This window comes from Prionailurus bengalensis, chromosome C2 (assembly GCF_016509475.1).
Source record: "Prionailurus bengalensis isolate Pbe53 chromosome C2, Fcat_Pben_1.1_paternal_pri, whole genome shotgun sequence".
Taxonomy (NCBI): Eukaryota; Metazoa; Chordata; class Mammalia; order Carnivora; family Felidae; genus Prionailurus; species Prionailurus bengalensis.
This window is the reverse complement of record NC_057350.1, coordinates 2,186,237-2,204,611: the sequence shown is the minus strand read 5'-3', so window position 1 is coordinate 2,204,611 and position 18,375 is coordinate 2,186,237. Positions and strand designations below refer to the sequence as shown.

At 63.3% G+C, this 18,375-nt stretch overlaps 1 protein-coding gene across 1 annotated transcript; it reads left to right on the top strand.

The window, feature by feature from the left end:
• The first annotated feature begins 330 nt into the window (after nt 1-330).
• AIRE (autoimmune regulator) lies at nt 331-10,940 on the top strand. The gene is made up of 14 exons (XM_043595960.1): nt 331-576; nt 1,118-1,292; nt 1,504-1,659; nt 2,036-2,110; nt 2,806-2,922; nt 3,857-3,999; nt 4,107-4,187; nt 5,108-5,223; nt 6,230-6,329; nt 6,859-7,041; nt 7,511-7,629; nt 7,714-7,816; nt 9,435-9,503; nt 10,531-10,940. Exons 1-14 carry the CDS (start codon nt 331-333, stop codon nt 10,609-10,611), a joined length of 1,764 nt encoding a protein of 587 aa, XP_043451895.1. The 3' UTR covers nt 10,612-10,940.
• The last annotated feature ends 7,435 nt before the right edge of the window (nt 10,941-18,375 follow it).

The following is an 18,375-nucleotide window of genomic DNA, read 5'->3' as shown; positions in this document are numbered from 1 at the left end:
ACAGCCCTCCCAGCCCTCTCACGGAGGGGTCGGGCCCTGGTCCGGAAGCTTCCTTTACAGAAGAAAGAGAGGCCAGCAGCCTGCTGGCAGGTGTGAATGGAACGGATGGGACCTTCTCTTTACTGGGTCACAGGGAAGTTTCCATCCCTGCCCCTCCCTCCCACCCTGATTGGCTCAAGGGAAACACGGCCTTTGCTCTGTCCTTGGGGAGCCTAGTATAATAGAGACGGGGCTCTGGCTCACAGAGGTGCCCCCCCAGGTGCGCCTGACCAGGCGTGCCCGCCCGGGAGCCCGGCAGGTCAGGGGCAGCGCGGGGGCCAGAAGGCAGAGATGGCCCAGACACCCCACAAGTCCAGTGGTACCCCAAGGCCGCGGGACCCCAGGCGGGGAGAGGGGGCCCCCAGCCCCGCGCCCCCAGACCCCGCGACGGCGGGTGAGGCCCAGGCAGGTGGGGACACGGTGCTTCGTCACCTCCTGAGGCTGTACCGCACTGAGATCGCCATGGCTGTGGACAGCGCCTTCCCGCTGCTGCACGCGCTGGCTGACCACGACGTGGTCCCCGAGGACAAGTTCCAGGTGGGCCCAGACAGACCCCCAATGTCCCCCTCGCCTTCCCCAAGCCTTGCCCTCCATCCAGCCAGTGTCTGGCAAGATGAGCTCCAGACGGACCCCGCCCCGCCCGTGGGGGGGAAGGCAGGGGGGTGTGGGCGGGCTGTTTTGGTGAAGAGGAGAAGGCACAGGGTCTCCAGGGCGAATTCCTGTGCCTCCCCAGCGCCCCTGCCCAGCCCTCCTCAAGCTGCCCTCTAAGCTAGGGGCTCCCCTAGGATGAGTTCCAGGCGGGCCTTCTTCACCCCCAGCACCCCCAGGCAGCCTCATGCCCGCTGCCAGCTGAGGGCATGGACACGGTGCCCAGGTCACCTGCAGCACCCTCTGGGATGGTGTTCTGCCCTCCAGAAAGACAGAAAGGGTGTCGGGAGGTGGGGGTGCCACGGAGGAGGGGGGGCGGGAAGAGGGGGGAGTCAGGAGGAGGGGGGAGTGTGGAGTGGCGGGGGTCAGGAGGCGGGTGCTGTGGGGGGGGGCAGGAGGTGGGGCCTCCCAGCCCCCACTCTCGCTTCAGGAGACCCTGCGCCTGAAGGAGAAGGAAGGCTGCCCGCAGGCCTTCCACGCGCTCCTTTCGTGGCTCCTGACCCAAGACGCAGCGGCCATCCTGGACTTCTGGAGGGTTCTCTTTAAGGACTACAATCTGGAGAGATACGCCCGGCTGCAGCCCATCCTAGACTGTTTCCCCAAAGGTCGGGGGGGGGGGTGCTGTGGGAGGATCTGCGGGAGCCGGGGGCGGCTGGAGTCATCCCAGCCGGACTGTAAAAGGGAGGGGGGTGGCCAGGGAGCCCCCGACACCACCGAGGACCGTCCTGGCTCCTGAGCGTCAAAGGGCCGAGCTCTCGCGCACCTCGCCAGGGCGTCGGCTCTGGTCTTGAGGCCCGGTCCCTGCTCGCCCCGCAGACGTGGACCTCAGCCAGCCGAGGAAGGGGAGAAAGCCCCCGACGGGCCCCAAGGCCCCAGTGCTGCTGCCCAGACCTCCCTCCAAGAGGAAGGCCCTGGAGGAGCCCAGGGCCGCCCCACCCGGGGCACTGTCTCCTAGGGGCACCTCCAACCCAGGTATCTGGTTGGAGGTACTGGTCGGTCACAGACGGCCCGACACCACTGGCCGTCCCCCTCCTGCCTTGCGGTGGAGCCCCCCTCTCCCCACCGCCCCGGCCAGCCGCCGGGGCTGCGGAGAATCCCTGTGGGTGCTTCGTGGGTGAGCCCAGCCGGCCCTCGTCCCAGGACCCCGAGAAGTAGGCAGGTGGGGGTCACTTCCTTTTACTGACGGGGACACCAGAGCCGGTAAAGCAAGGGGACCACGGGAGTTGGGAGGCCCCGCCCGCATGCATGCGCCCTTGGCTGCCAGCATTCACCCCCCCCCCCGCCCCCCACCTCCGTGGGGAGCGGAGGCCCAGGCTGGTGTGGCTCCCCCTGCACACTCCCCTTGCAGGCTCCCAGGCAAAGGCCAAGCACCCCAGGAAGCCGGACAGCAACGCAGAGCCGCAGCGCCCCCTGCTGGGGAACGGTGAGCCAGGTTCCCGACCTCCTGGGCTGGGGTCACCGAGTCAAGGGCCCCGTGGGGTGCTACCCTCTGCCGGCCTGTCCTGGGAGCCGGGACCCTGCAGGCCTGGCATGTCACCCCACAGCCTTGGCTGCACAGCCTCACTGGGGAAAGAGGGGCACCTCGGGTTACCCCACGTGTGCCCATCTCGGTGTCCCCGTCCTCAGGGCCGGCCCAGACTGCTTCCTCCGCAGAATCCTTCTTGGTCCCTCAGCCGGATGAAGCCTGGCCCCTTTCTGTCCCCTCCTTGCCCCAGGGTGCGGGGTCCCGGAGACCTGAGTCACCTGACCTGAAGACAGACCCTGGGAACCCGGCCTCCCTCCCAGCACCGCCCGGGGCCATGTCCTGGGGGTCCCTGTCCGGCCCTGCCTGCTGTGTTAGGTCAGCTCGGATGCCACACTCCACACGCACACACACACCACACAGCCTCACCCCCCACACACACCCATGGCCTGTTTCTGCACTTACACATGGGCTGGCTGTCTGTCTGTCCGTGGAGGGGCTGGGCCCCCTCCAAGGCCTGCCCTGGACAGAAGGAAAGGCTTCCACAGCCCAGGCGCCTCTCACTCCCCACGGCCTGCAGGGAGGGGGTGCTCAGGGGCCATCTTTCCAATCGATGACCCCCCCCCCCGCCCCCCGCCCTGTGCTCCCTTCCCCAGGAATTCAGACCATGTCGTCCACTTCGGTCCAGAGAGCCGTGACCGTGTCGTCTGGGGACGTCCCCGGAGCCCATGGGGCAGTGGAGGGCATCCTCATCCAGCAGGTGTTTGAGTCAGGTAGACGGCACTGCCAGGCCAGGGTGCTGCCAGGGGGACGCAGGCCCCGGGTGCACGTGCAGCTGGCGCGCAGGTGGCCACCTTTGCAGGGGGGACGGGCACCGAGGGCGTCCCTCAGGGTGGGGGCTCCTGGGCTTCTGGGAGGTCGGCGGTCCAGGGCCACCTCCCGGGTCACTCTGCCCACCCTGAGGGGCCCCTCAGGGTCTTGGGCTCATCCCCTTCCGGGAAGTTCTCCAGCACCTGCCCCACCCCCATACCACCCTCTTCCCCTCCCTCCTGCTAGACGCTGGCCGGGGATGCTGCGGACGGCCAGGGCCAGCTGGCTCCCGGGAGCCAATGCGGGCCCTGGTCTCACCCCCCAGGGAGGGTCCCGGGGATCCCGAAGTAGTTCACCATGGCAGTTATAACCAGTGGCCACGCACCGGGCCCTTAAAACAGCAGGAGGTTCCAAAGTGGAGACGTGGGCGGCCGTGCTCCCTCCGGAGGCCCCGGGGCAGAGTCCTTCCTGCCTCTCCCCGCAAGCAGTCCTTGCTACGGGCCCCACCGCCGCAGCCGCTGCCCCCAAGTCTCAGGGTGTCCTCCCTGTATCTGTCTGCATCCTCTCCACTCTTCCTGAGGACACCCGTCACTGGACTCAGTGTCCCTCGGGAGCCCATCTTAACTAATCCCATCACCAAAGACCCTGCTTCCAAATAAGGCCACACTCTGAGATTCCAGGTGGACACGCTTGGCCAGGTGCAGCACCCCCTTCGTCCCCTGCAGAGGACCCCTGCTGTGCCCAGGACCCTGGTCCCAGAGCTGCCTGGGGCTGGGGCGGTGGGGGGTGGGGAGCAGCCAGCTGCAGAGTGCCCCCCCACTCCACCCCCCCCCTCTGTCCCCCCACTCTGCCCCCCACCCTCCTGGGCCTCCCAGGTCAGCCACCCTCTCCTCCCAGGTGGTTCCAAGAAGTGCATCCAGGTTGGGGGGGAGTTTTATACTCCCAGCAAGTTCGAAGACCCCGGTGCGGGGAAGAACAAGGCCCGTAGCGGTGGCCCAAAGACCCTGGTCCGAGCCAAGGGGACCCAGGCTTCCGCCCCTGTAAGCCCTGCCCTTGATAGCCACCCCCCAACACAGAGCTCAGCTGGGGCTGGGCCTGCCCAGAGGGCGCTCCGCACTCCGGTGACCCGCCCCCTTCTCCCTAGCAGGGTGGAGGCGACCCGAGAGCAGGCGCACAGGGCAGGGTGCAGGCCCCTCCCGCCCTCCCCAGCGAGCCCCAGCCCCACCAGGTAATGCCCAGGCCACAGTGGAACTCCCTCGTCTCCACCGTCCACGGGGGGTCCCTCTGCCCCTTTGCCCCTGTCCAGGGCTCTCCCTTGGGTGATGAGGACGGAGCCTTAAGCTTCTGTTCACAGGGTCGAGCTTCCTTGTTTAGTAACAGTTTTCCTGATAACACACAACTTGTGTTCAAATAACTCAGAGAAAGTGAGTCCTACCAGGTGTTTAAAACCACGGGTCTGAGCTGGGTGCCCTTGTCCCCGGTCTCACAGTCTCCCAGAAGGCCAGCGGGTAGGGAGGTGGCCCCTCCTGGGAGCCAGGGACCTGAGCATCCAGCACAGCACAGAAGCCACCACAGATCTGACCGCCTCCGGCCCCCCGCCAGGCGCTGTTGGGCCCCGGGCGCCCAGGAGGGAGCAGGACCCGTGTGCCCCTGCCCCCCTCCAAGCTCCCGGCTGGCAGGATCAGGGGTGATTACAGTGAGCGAGCTCATCGCTGTGCAGGGCGGCCTGGCCTGGAGGAGGCATCCCGGAGGGCCCTGTGGTGCCATTCGGGCAGGGGCACAGGCAGCGTCCAGGCTCCAGGCGCGGGGACGGCGGGTGCTTGGGGCTGATGGCAACGCCGCCGGCCATCGCTCCGCTGCGCTGTGAAGAAGGGCGTGCGGGGCGGGCAGTGTGGACGCTGCTGGGGACACAGGCACCCACGGGAAGCGGGGCTTTCTGGAGGCTCCGTCCTCCCAAGAGGGATGGCCTGGCCCGGGGGTGCGTGCAGGGGACTAGGGTCTCCAAGAGGGAGAGTGTCGTGGGGGAGGGCTGGGGGCAGGCAGGGGGCCCCTGGGGATGCCGCAGCGGAGCTGTTGCGGGAGGCTCTCGGGGAGGGCGCCGCGCCGCCCCGGGTCTCCCAGAGGATACGCGTGTCTTGCCCGTGTCAGAAGAACGAGGATGAGTGTGCCGTGTGCCGGGACGGCGGGGAGCTCATCTGCTGTGACGGCTGCCCCCGGGCCTTCCACCTGGCCTGCCTGTCCCCGCCGCTCCGGGAGATTCCCAGGTGAGCCCGGCAGGCCGCTCTCCGCCCCCAGCTGGCTTCACGGCCACTTCTGCCCGACTGACCTGGGTGTGGGGCTGCCCGGAAGTGTCTCTGTTCGGGTCACCCAGGCTGGGTCCTCCCAGCCTGGCCGGCAGGGCCCCAGAGGGCAGAGAAGCAGAATGAGGCCCCCCAGTGAAGAGCGGCCACCTTGTCCCATCTCTCCACACACCCCCAGCCCACAGTCCCACAAGCAGCCGGCCCCCCTCCTCCAAACAAGGTCCTACTTGAAGTCGGGCAGAGTGGGTGCCCGTCCTGGGCAGGGCCAGAGTCCTCCCGCGTCTACCTCCTGGCGCTCCCTTCCCCCCGCCCACCGTGTCCTGCCCTCTACTGCCAGCTCCCACGGGTGACCACAGCTGGCGGGGAAGAGCCTGCGTGGGAGAAGCGACCCACCTTCGAGCCCTGGCCCTGCCCCTGCTCCCTGAGTGGCCTTCACCAGGCCACTTGTCTCTGATGCTTGTCACTAAATGAGGGCGTTCCAGCCGAGGTCATCATTCGCCTCCAGGGGTGGGGCGGTCATCTTCTCTTTTTTCCTGCTTTTGACCGTGTCCCCTTCTGCTGGGCACTGTCCCCCTTGCGGAAATGGGGGTGGGTCCCCAGTTCAGAGAGGCCCCGTCGGGAGGGCAAGGCCAGCGAGAGCCACGCACGGGGCTCTGCAGGTCAACAGATGTCCAGATTCTTGGGGCTCAGCAGAGGGAACATTGACCATACTGGCGAGGGCCACCCCCCCTCCGACCCCCGGGGCTCAGCCTCCCAGCCTCCCGGGCCCTCCTGCTCACTGGCCGGGGCAGTCCTCCCATCCTGGCTCTGCCCACTGTCCAGCCTGGGCCTCAGTTTCCCCATCTGCGAAAGGAAAGTGGCAACGTGGAGGAGACCTCAGGCCTCCCCTGCCTGTGTATCTGGGAGTCTGTGGTCCCCTCTGTCCCCCTTGCATGTCTTTGGCTGGTGACCACGTGGGCCACGTGAGCAGTGGGACCTGGAGGTGCTACAGTTGTCTCCGGGGAGGAGGCCAGCGGGACCCTCCCCAGGCTAAGGAGCCCCAGCCCCAGGAGCCGCCCGCGGAGACCCAGGTACGCCCGGGCCCAGGCCCAGGCCCCCCGCAGCGCCCCCCCCCCCCCCCCCCCCCCCCCGGCTTCCCGGCCACTCCTATGGGTGGGGCCCCAGGCTTGGAACCGGGATTCCCCACCCCCGGGCTGGCCTCATCAGCTTGGCTTCTAACACTGGGAAATGGCTCCATGTGGGGCCTTGGCTCTGTCGCCCGGCTCAGGGGATGCACTTTGGCTACTAATAACATTCTCTAAAAATGTTTTAAGCGTTTTGTTGCAACAGAGACAGGAATGATGCAACACACGTCCAGGTAGATCCGGAGTCCTCCCTGACAGCCCGTGAGGGCCACGGGCACCCCGTCTGTAGATGGCAAAAGGGTCAAGTACCTTGCTGAGGAGACAGAGCCAGGAGCTTCACCCAAACCTTTCCAACCCCATGTGGGGTTCCCACGCCAGCCCCCGGGGCTTTCCCGGGTCCCAGTGATCGCTGACTCCCTGGGTGGTGAGGCACAGGCTACCGTGGCCTCTCCAAGCACCGGCCCTCTGCTTCCAGGTCCTCCTGGGGCTGAAGCTGACGGGGGAAGAGGCCAAGGGGCTGTCCAGGGAGCCCTCAGCCGGGATGGACGCTGCCGGCCCCTACAAGCACCTGCTGGCCCCGCCTTCTGCAGCCCCCTTGCCAGTGCTGAACCCCTCAGCCCTGCGCCCCCTACTGTGTGTGGGCCCCGAGGGGCAGCAGGTGAGGGGGTGCTGAGGTGGGGGTGGCTGTTTTCTGGGAGCTCAGGGCCCGCAGGACAACCAGACGGAGCCTAAATAGGAGGAGTGACATGCGGGGAAGGGGGGCAGTAGTCAGGTGGGGGGCTGGGGTCAGGGCTGAGGGAGGAGGAGCCAGACGGGGGTTGGGGGGCAGGGGTTGTGCACGCAGAACCAGGGAGGGGAGGCTCCCGGAGGGATTCCAGCAGGGGTGATACATTCCGCCCCGGTTCCTGGAATCCCTACCCCAGCCCACCCTCACAGGGGCAGGACAATAAGGGAGGCGGTTCTGGGGTCCCCTTGACCAGCCCTAAAGGGGGTCCGGGTCCACTAAGGCGGAGCAAGGTGTCTCGGGACTGCAGAGCAAAGGTGCTGGGTGTCGCTGGGCTCCCAGGGGCGGGGCAGAGGGCGTGGGCGCCCCTCCCCCCCACCGTGACCACTCTGTCCCCTCACAGGGCCCGGCAGGTGCGCGGTGCGGCGTGTGCGGGGACGGCGCGGACGCGCTGCGGTGCGCGCACTGCGCCGCCGCCTTCCACTGGCGCTGCCACTTCCCCGCGGGCGCAGCGCGGCCCGGGTGAGTGCGGCGGCTTGGGCGCAGGACCGGGAGGGACACCGCGGGGGACCGGCAGCCCACGACACCATCCTCCGCTGTGCGCAGGGCCGTCCCGCGCTGCCGATCCTGCTCCAGAGACACTGCCCCGGCCCCCGAGGAGGGCGCGCCCGCCCCGACCCCCGCCCGAGCCGCGCCCGGGCCCGCCAAGGTCAGTGCTGCCCAGGGAGGCGGGGACCCCGCGGGGTCGAGGTGGCGAGCACACCTCCAGGGACACTCGAGTGCCAGCTTGGCGGATGCGCCGCGCCCCGTGGCCCTGCGTTCACTGTTTCATACAATTTAGTTGTTTAAATAGCTTCCCTTCGGATCACGTGTGTTGGAAACCAGCGGCTGTGGGATGGCTGTTCTTTGGTGATGACTGAGCCAGGGCCCCCCCTAGGCCCCTGGTCTCCCAGCGCAGGGCTCCCCCGAGGCCTCCTTCTCCCAGTGCCTGGGGCGCACGATCCCCACAGTGGGGTGGGGGGTGAAGCGGCCGCAGCAAGAAGGCTCCACCGGGGATGAGCAAGCCCACTTGACTCCCCAGTGTGACCCCAGTCCCCCCATGGCCCTGCGCCGGGGCCCTGTCCAGCCCCATCCTGCGGCCAGGAGCCGTCGCCGTCGGGGAGAAGTGGCCTCCCTCTGCCCTCCTACCCAGCAGTCACCCCGGGCTCCCTCAGAACCCGTGTGTTCCCAGGAGCCTCGAGGTGGCGCACCTCACCCTGCCTGACCGTGTCCCTGCCGCCCCACCCCCAAGAACCTCTCAGGGCCCTGGGTGGTGGCAAGTCCTACCCCACCGGTGCCCCGTCGTGCTCCCCAGCCGCGCCGCATCCTCCCGCGAACACACTGTGCCTGTGCGATGCCAGCCCAGGCACGGGGGGCCCCTGTTCTGCCCACGAGGGGGCTTACGTGCTCGCCCACGGCTCAGCCCACACCTGTGTGCACCCTGCCGGGTGCCACCCCGCCCCAGAGAGGGTCCCTCCCTCCAGAAGATGCTTCTTCATTGACTCTTGGGTTCTTTTCTCAATTTAGCAAAGACCCCCTTGTCTTTGTGATGTAAAATGTAACGACTTTGGAGACTAAGAAGTCCCAGCCCCTTGGCTCCCTTCCCAGGGGCTGTCCTGAAAATGTGGGTGTGGCCCCAGTGCTTTCCCCAGCAGCCCCCTCCCCCCGCCCCCACCTTGGAGCTGGGTCCCTTTTCACGCCCCAGGGGCTGATGTTGCCTCCAAGGGCCTGTGTTTAGGAGCTCAGATTTGGCTATTTTGAGCCAGAACCTGGCAGTCTCATGTGGGTCCACTTAGCATGGTCCTCTCTCCCTCCTAGGCTGTTCATGGACAGCCTGCTGCCGGGCTCTGGCCCCTTAAGGGAGGGGTTGGGTGGGAGGGGGAACGGTTGGCCCTGGCAATGCTAGTCGGATGGATGAATGGCTGGCACCACACCAGACGCTTTCCTCTTTGGGCCTCAGTTTCTCCATCCCCAACGGTCCCTTCTAGCTGGTTCTGAGTCACCTGGCTTTCCCCAGAAGGTTGCATGCAGCACGTGGAGGCAGGCAGGCCTGGGGGCCTTGGGCAGACAGCTTCCAGAGCCCCAAGCTCGCTCGTGCCCACGACCCTGGCAGGAGCTGGGTGTTAGAATTCAGCTCCCAGGGCCCTGCTGGGGGCAGCATGCCCTCTGTCCTGGCATTAGCCACTGTCCCCTAGACCCTTGTTGCCTCTGCAGGGCATCCCGCTTTGTTCCAGCTGTGCCCGGCAGGGGTGCAGGAGTTGGGCTGACCTCCCTTTCCTGGGCTGCAGGCAGGGGACGGTTCTGCTGGTCACGAGCCGGGTGTGCACAGGGACGACCTGGAATCCCTCCTAAGCGAGGTAATGCGTCACCTGGCTGGGGCTCCTCCTTCTCCTCCCCTCCCCCCCCTCCCCCCAGCCCCAAGCAGCCAGCACGGGAGCCAGAGGAGGGCCTGGGAGACCCTGCTGGGTGCACTGAGCACCACAGGCCCAGGCTGCTTCGGGCACGGCTCTGGCCCCCCAGCATATGCGGGAGCCCCTAGTGCACAAAGGAGCTGAAAGGAGCCCCTGAGCCCTTTCTGCTTCTAGCCTGGTCCAGAGTTCCCAGATCGGGGGGGGGGGGGGGGGGGGAGGCAGTGGCTGCAGGACCTCAGCACCAGCACCGCTGAAGTCTGACTCTGATGCCATGACTCCCCCTGGGGGTGGGGGGGGTGGGCGCCCCGGAACCTCTGCCTCCGGTGGACCTCTCACGGCCCCTCCCAGCCCCAGCCTCTCCACCCTAAGATGAACAGCTATAGTCGCTGTGAAGGAAATGGGCCTTTTTGGGGTTCCATGTTCTTTTGACAGGAGGTCAGACTCCTCCAGCCATTCCCACACCCAGGTGGCCCGCCCGTGGCCTCCTGGGGCTGTGGGGCCCTGCCCGGTGCGGTGGGCTGGGCACGGGTGGGTCTCAGTGCAGGAGTCTTTCAGGGTGACCCCGGGCACTGGATGTTGGCCCTGTGGCTCTGGCGGGGCGGTCGCCTGATGCCGTTGGAGAAAGGGAGCAGTCGCCCCATTATGCTGGAATGTTGGGTCTCCCCGTGCCCCCTCCGTCCTGCGGGAGCACACGATGGAAGAACCGGTCTTGCCTCGGAGCCGGGAAGAAGACGGAGGCAGAAGAGCCGTGGCGGCCGTGCCCCGTGTTTGCAGGATGCTATGGCAGAGCACCAAAAGAGGAGTCCTCCTTCACCTCACGTGCCCTGTGGTGCTTCAGGCCTCAGTTTCCCCACCTGTGACTAGGCGGGGCGGGATGCTCGTGACTCCAGGGGACGCTGGAACCCACGGTGTGTGCACCTGTCCCCTGGGGGCTCAGGCAGGTCTCCCAGTCCTCTGCGCTCCTGTCTTCCAGCACTCCTTTGACGGCATCCTGCAGTGGGCCATCCAGAGCATGGCCCGCCCGCTGGCCGAGGCGCCCACCTTCCCCTCCTGATCCAGCACGGCGTGGGTCTGCGGGGCAGCACCGGGGGAGGGGAGGCCCCCGTAGACGCGGCCTCAGCTGAGAGCGGACCCTCCCTCCCATCTCCGAATCAACAGATGCCAGCGAGTTCCCACTCGTGCTCACGGTGACCCGCCCTGAGAGGGACCGACAGGACACGCTTCCCATCCCCGGAAGCTGGTCACATTAGGACCGAGAAAAACCGAAAGGTCCAGGTGTTGCCCACACTGGGCCCGCAGACACAGCCTGTCCTCGTGGACATGCAGAGCGCTGTGCGCACTGAAATAAAAACCACTTCTGTGGGGTTTCGATGTGCTCTTCAAGGGGTGTGTTTGCTTTGGGAGCTCCGTGCCCCTGCGTTTCTGCTGCCTGAAGTGTCGGTCACACTGGCTGGAAGGGAGACACCCGCAGGTGGGAATGGCCCCCAGAAGTGGACAGCGTGCTCCTGTCTCTGCTGGGAGCACTCCAGTGCTCCCCAGAGCCCCCAGTATGGTCCAAGCGTGAGGTCTGGGCCCGCCCACCTCTGCTGCACCCCCATGGGCTCCTCCCTCCTCCCCCGTCCTAGGGCCCAGCTCATCCCCACCCCAGGGCCTTGGCACGTCTGTTTCCTCATCATGATACGTCCCTTTCAGTGCCACCTCCTCGTCCGGTCGGACATTTACTCGAGAAAGCTCTGTTGTGGGTCATCTCTACGGTGCACATCGTCCTGGCATGGGGGTCTGAGGGGGGTATTCCAGTGGGAGGGACAGATCACGTGCCAGAAGCAGGTGACCTCAGGCGGGGTGACCACCGTGGAGCATGAAGCAGGACGAGGCGGAGACGGGAGCAGGCAGGGTGTGAGGGACAGACAGGAAGTCAGGCGGTTGGGGGGCAGCAGGCCACGCGGACAGCACCGTGCCTTACTTTCCTCACGGCACCTGCCACAGTCAGAAGACGGGTCGTGGCTGGGGGCCCGGGACCCAGGACCCTGTGTAGGGCACAGCTGCTGGAGTGCTGTTGGCAGAAGATGTCGGTGCTGCTAGAGCCCCCACCTGCAGGGACCCCGTGGTAGAACGCCCGGATGGGGAGAGAGGGAGTGGCCACAGGCCTTGCCACGTGTGGGCTGCAGAGCTGGGACACGTGTCCCCAGCCCAGGAAAGCTCAGGTGGGGACAACAGCAGGAGGAGGGTCCCACGGCCCACGGCCTCTCAGGGGTCTGGCTGTCACTCCCGAGACCTCCAGGTCCCCCTTGGGGGGGGAGGGGCAGGCCTACCTGGGACAGCAGTGCTGAAGGTCCGGTCAGGCTCAGAGGGTGGGTCACATTCCTGGCGGGGACAGACAGAGACAGGGATTGGGAGGGAGCACCACACGCAGGCCCAGGCTCGCTCGCCCTGTGCCGCGCATGGACGGGGGTTGCAGAAGGACCCCACCCAGGCAGGGTGGGGGAGGCCGGGCAGGGGCTTGCGCGCCTGTCTTCCGTCTCTCACTCCCGGCCGGGTGCCAGCCTGCGTTCCCATCGCCTGGAACCTTCCCCGGGGGGTATCTGGAACCGTAAACAGTAACACAAGTGACCAGGGCGGCCTCCCAGGTGGGCCCGGCCCAGAGCTGACATTCCCGCAGCGATCCTGTGGCTACTTGTTCTTGTCTGTCTCTCTGCGGGGGCGAAGTCTGTCTGGCTCGTCCAGCTCTGGAACGGCGGCCGCCTTTGTAATACCCTGAAGCGTCTGTGTGCCAAGCACGTGAGCGGTTCGTGCTGGAATGAGCCAGCATCACGGGTCTGGCAGACACACACCAGCCTCACTGTTTTCCCGCGGTGGACAGGGGGGCGGCTCAGGCAGCAAGCTGTCGTTCTCTGTCCTGGAGGCTGCATGTCCGAGGACCAGGCAGGGGCGGGGCTGGCTCTGTCCTCCCCACTCCCGCCCCGCCATAGTCCTCACCTGGCCCTCCCTCTGCGTGTATCTGTGTCCTGATCTCTTCTCATAAGGACCCACTCACATTGGGGTCGGACCCACCCTTGTGACCTCATTTTAACCCAATCGCCTCTGTAAGACCCTGTCTCCAGATGCCATCACGTGCTGGTGCTGGGGCCACTGTCGCATGCTGATCACCTGGCCTGTTCTCGGTAAGGGTCCCGTCAGAGGCTGGGCCCAGTGCCTCGGGGTGTCTCCTCCATCCGCCCTGAGGCACGTCTCCTGCTCTCTGGCCTCCGTAAGTCACACGTTTGGGGGCTGTGGTCAGAGTTGCGCCTGACCTCCCCCCTGCTGGCTGGTTCCCTGGAAAAAGTCCCTTACCCCTGTTAGCAATGGGGTGAGTACTTTTTTCTCCCCAACGCGGGGACACAGTTAGGCCAGAATATCAACAACAGCTCTTCTGACCCAAAGAGGCAGCAAAGGCCTTGTGGACAGGCCAGCGCGTGGTTGGAGGCTCATTGTCACTGTTTTGAAATTATTAACAAGTTACGAGCAAGGGGTCTGAGTTTTGATTTGTGCCGGGCCCTGTGCCTGTCCTGCCCTGACGTGCCCGGGCCCGTGTGGCGGACTGAGGGGGCCGGGCAGGTTCAGGGTCCAGACGTTACCACCATGTGGGTAAAGAGCCTGCTGCCCGTAGACGTGCCCGCTGGGCTCGGAAAAGGCAGTATTCCTGGCCAGAGACTCAAGATAGCAAATCAGGACTGGAGATCCCGCCCGTAATCTGAACTGGACTGAACTCATGCCTCATAGGCGTACCTGGGACAGGCGCTCTGTGTCACCGACTGCGATCCGGTGCTTCGAGCACAGTTTTGAGGGCTGCACCTCCGCCGAGTTTTACGGGACTCCGAAAGCCCGTCTTGGTGGCCTCTCACAGGGGCCGCAGGGACGTGCAGAGTTTCCCCAGCCGCCACCCACACACTGGCCCCAAGGTGCTTGATAACAGGTGAACCCGCACGATGTGCTCACGCAGCCCAGCCAGGGCGCCTCAGCCCCCTGGAGAGAAATACCCTGCCAGCGGAAGCCCGTTCCCATGTGATGAGGACAGCTGTCCACCCGTCCCAGAGCCGCCGCTGTGTCCCTCCCTCAGCGCACACTCCCTTTGTGACCGTCCTTTGTCTAGTCACCTGCTCACTGCCTGCCGCCCCCACACCGTGTGTGTTGGGGGCAGGTCTGTGTTGTACATGGTGAGGCCCAGGTCTACCAGGGCCGGTGCGGGGGCGGTTGCTAAGCACCTGCAGATTTAGAGAATAGGACTTTGAAAATGAACCAAACATTCAGTATCCAAGGAATATTTTGAGAAATAATATTATAGCCACAGATTGGGATATCATCCAGACAATAAAAATGACAAGTACAAAGCTGGTGGGTAAACCAGTGAGTATTCGTTTAAATTAAATTTGCTTACTTGTATATTTACATTTACATGTATAATATCTATGTATACACACATACATATATAGAGTACATATATATATATATATATATATATAAAGAAGATATATAGAACGTACGTGCACAGGGTACATACAAAAGGAGAATATGTGTATGTGTATGCATACACGCACATATGCGAGTATGTGAATATGTGCACACGTACGGGTGTGTATGGGTGTGTGTACATGCGCAGAGAGAGAGAAACACCAGAAGAAAACACTGAACGGTGAAGACAGGCTGTTAGAGCAGGGATTATAGGTGACTTTTCTTTTGTAAAGTGTTCCGTCATTCAGACTGTTTTTAAATAACTGTGAAAGTCCGAGTCTTGAAAGGCACCCACTTCGTGCCGGGCACGCGTGCCTAGGGCTGGGAGCCCGTGGGCGGGGATCGCCCGCCCCCCTGGCCGGAGCCCAGGCCTGCCAGTCTCCACAAAGCCTGTGCAAGAGGGAAAGGGTGGACAAGTGAACGAATGAGTGAGCGAGCACCGCCTTGCCATCCCACGGTTCAGAGTGGTGTTTCCCACTGCAGAGCTGGGGCTTTGGCTCCCTGTTCCCTGAAGAGCCATCACGCTGCCAACGGGCACCGACCTTACACAGAGGTGAGAGGCAGCCTGGGAGACGCTACACGGGCGCTTGGGAGGACAGGGTGGCACACCTCCATGCGGGGCCATCTGGCCCTGGCTGGCACCTCCACCGTCCCACCCTACGTTCCCAGGCTTTCTGGTTGGGCCCCAAACACCCTACAGACCTGTCCCCTTCTCTCCCATCACCACTGGCCAGCACTACTTGTGCCTCCGACGATAGCCCCCCACCCCCACTGCCTCTGCCCCCTCCCTTCCTTTCTCCACCCAGAGAAACCTTCCGGAAGCCCCGTCAGAGGAGGGGATGGGGTGGGGGGCACGTGGGGCCATTTTACTGATCTCTACTCAAGTGCACGCAAAACCCACCACAGCGAAATGGGGAAGCCAGCCCAGGAGCAAAGACAAGACCCCACCGACAGACCCTCTGGCCTCCCCCAGGCTGCAGGCAGGTGATCACAGCTGCTAATTCAGTCTGCAGCCGCATCTGCTGCCAACCTTCCCAGAGGACACATCTCAACACTCACTGTTGACCCACGCCACCTCCCCGGGTAGGTCCCCGTGTCAGACTCTGTACCCCATTTGCAGCACCCGCGTCTCCCAGTGGCCCACAGACCATGAGCCAGGGACAGGCAACCCTGGAAAGGGTCTTCCTTGTGGCTGAGGTGCAGGCATTCTGGATGCTTCCACAGCGGGTGCAGATGACCAGGTTGGGCAAGTTCAGAGCCGGGGTGGGCAGGCCGGGGGGCTCCCAGGATGTCTGCAAGCCAACTCCCATGCCTGGTGTTCAGAAGATCCCCAGGCCAGCGTTGGGTGGTTCTGAGGCCTCGGCAGATGTGCCTGCCGGGGACCCTACCTCAGTGGAGGGGAGGGGGCCAGCTGGCGGAGGAGTAGGTGCGGCCCCTCCGTCACCCCAGCAGAGGTCGGGAGGTCTGTTCTTGGGGCAAGCAGAGTGTCTGGACCCGAGAGAGCCACAAACAGTCGAGGCAGCGGCTCCACACGGAACGCGCGTGGCCAGGTCACCACAGGCAGGACGGTGAATGTCGGGACTCATCCCATCTCTTCATGCAGCTCCAGACAAGAGACTAGAAGCTTCTTCCCTTGAGTCTGACCAGCCTGAAAGGACAATGTCCCCCGGGGGGGGGGGGGACAAATGGCCCCACAAGCTCCCCTACCAGGCTCAACGACTGTAAATCCCCTGTCACAGCCAGAGGCCTCACTGCTTAATCACAGACACCCAGGGCCCCCAGACATTCGGAAGTCCTCTAACATGGCTGAGACCAAGACGAACAAAAAGAAATAAGGCTGAGTGGATGAAACAAGAGAGGGAGGGAGGAGAGAATGGTAAACAATTAAATGAAACCAGCAAGACCCTTAGGGATTCTGGCCCTCTATCTACGAAAGAAGAATAAAACTCTGTTAAAAGAACACTGAGAGGGGCGCCTGGGGGGCTCAGTCAGTTGAGGGTCCAATTTGATTTTGGCTCAGGTCATGATCTCATGCTTGGTGAGTTCGAGCCCCACGTTGACAGACAGCTGATTGGTATTCTCTCTCTCCCTCTCTCTCTCTCTGCCCCTCCCCCACCTTCAAAATAAAGAAATAAACTTGCAAAAAAGGAACATTCAGAGAACAGCGGCTCTAGGACATCATAACTGCGCCAGAGGAAACAAAGAACTTCACACAAGATTGGGATGTCAAGGGAGAGATCTCTCTCTGAAAGCAGAGCAGCAACGAGCTGAAAAGAGGAAAGTACAGGCAATATACAAGGCGATCAGCACCCCCACCCGGAAGTCCAAGCTGTAAGTGGCAGGTGCTCCAGGAAGAGGAAATTGTCCCAGACAGAAAACATGCACTTCTGCCCTGGGAGGGGCAGTGCGGGCCCAGCCCCGCGGTGGGAAGCAGGCCCGCGAGAGGCACTTCATCGTGGGATTCCACCACCCGGGAAAGGAAGATTCTACGGGCTCCTGGAGAGAGAATACCGGGTCGTGTGCAAGCGAGGAGGCGTCAGAGAGGCTTTGACTTCTCAACAGCAACGCTGGAAGCAACAGAACAATGGAACAGGCCTCGGCACTTGTGTAGGAAGATGCTTTCTCACCTACGATTCTGTATTCAGCAGACCTTCGTTCAGGCGTCGGGGTGCGTAATGCCATTTCCACACATGCAGTGCCTCCCTCGGGTGCTGGATCAGGAAGCTCCTAGGAGATGTGACCTGCCCACATCTGGGAGCTGGTGGCCCTGAGGATCACCAGGGCCACTGACGGTGGCAGAGATCCCAGGGTGACAGCTGTGCACCTGACGGTGATGGCCGCCGTCCATGCTGGGGCAGCAGACCTCGGGGCACAGTCTGAGCACTCTCTTTCCTCAGAAACACATTGTCCCCACCATCGTTCCATCTTCTTCGTCTGGGGGCAGAGGGGCAGGTGAGTGGCCCAGACTCCTATCCGACCTGACTCGGTGTAATTGTGACTGATAAGGCTCCTAGTTCCCCTCTGGGGTAACAGGAAATATGTATTTGTCTTTTTTTTCTCCCAGATTTCTGACACAAGAGCTCCTAAAACCCTGGGAATTTCCTCATGTAGGGGGTTGAGAGGAGCACTTTTTGTTATTCATAACAAGCCCCTTCCAGCCACACCTGAGATTGTGGCAGCGAGTGGACTGTTGGGGGATGAGGGCTGGTCACCAGAAGCAACCAGTGATCAGAGAGTGGGGACTTTCAGCCACCCCCAACCTCAGAGAGAGGTGAAGGGCCAGAGATTAATCACCAACGGTCAGTGGTTTAATCGGTTGTGTTAACACGCTGGATATTCCCTAAAAACTCTAAGCACAGGGGGTGGCACACTCCAACTCCATGGGACAGAAGCTTTTGCACTTGGGACCCTTTCAGACCTTGCCCTATGGACCTCGTCATCTGGGTGTTCATCTGCGTCCTTTGTCATACCCTTTACAATAAAGCATAGTAGGTAAAGTGCTTTCCTGAGTTCTGCATGAGCTGCTCTAGCAAATTATCACGCCTGAGGAAGGGGAGTCCTTGGAACCCCCAATATGTGGCCAAGTCAGGCAGAAGTGTGGCTGACCTGGGGACCCACTACTGGTCCCCTGGCGACCGCCTTGCCCATGCCTTCCCTGGAAGGGACTGGTGGTGGCTTTAAAACATGTCAGCACGTTCCTTGCTATCCGTCTCTGAGAAGGGCAGCTTTATACCTCATAGCTCTTCCCTTGAGCGTGGGCTGAACTTAGCCACCAGTTTCTAATGAATAGAATGTGCCGGGAGCACCTGGATGGCGCAGTCGGTTAAGCAATCGATTCTTGATTTGGGCTCAGGTCATGATCCCAGGGTGGTGAGATCAGGCCCCGTGTCTGGCTCTGTGCTGACAGCTGGTTGGGATTCTCTCTCTCCTCTCTCTCTGTTCCTCCCCTGGCTCCTGCTCTTTCTCTCTCTCTCTCAAAATAAATGAATGAACTTAAAAAAAAAAAAACAAACAACAGTGCTGGTCATGCCATGTGTGACTCCTGGGGTCAGATCATCAGGAGCACTGGGGCTCTCCCCGGGATCGCTTTCTCTGGGGAAGTCGGCACCATGTTTGAACACGTGCAAGGAGCCCTGTGGTGAGGTCCCACCCACAGCCACGTTCACAGCCACATCCACAGCCACGTTCACAGCCACGTCCACAGCCACGTGCAGTGTGATCCCAGAAGCGGCCCCTCCAGCCCCAGTCGAGCCTGCAGATGACGCAGCCCCAGCTGACTGCAAACTCACGAGAGATCCTGAACCAGAACCGCCCATGAAACCACTCTCAG

Bases quoted from the DNA above. Each gene is read 5' to 3' on its own strand.
- AIRE (XM_043595960.1), top strand. From the start codon at position 331: ATGGCCCAGACACCCCACAAGTCCAGTGGTACCCCAAGGCCGCGGGAC. The intron at 1,660-2,035 runs GTATCTGGTTGG...CTCCCCTTGCAG, and splicing joins TAGGGGCACCTCCAACCCAG to GCTCCCAGGCAAAGGCCAAG. The intron at 5,224-6,229 runs GTGAGCCCGGCA...CCACGTGAGCAG, and splicing joins CCGCTCCGGGAGATTCCCAG to TGGGACCTGGAGGTGCTACA.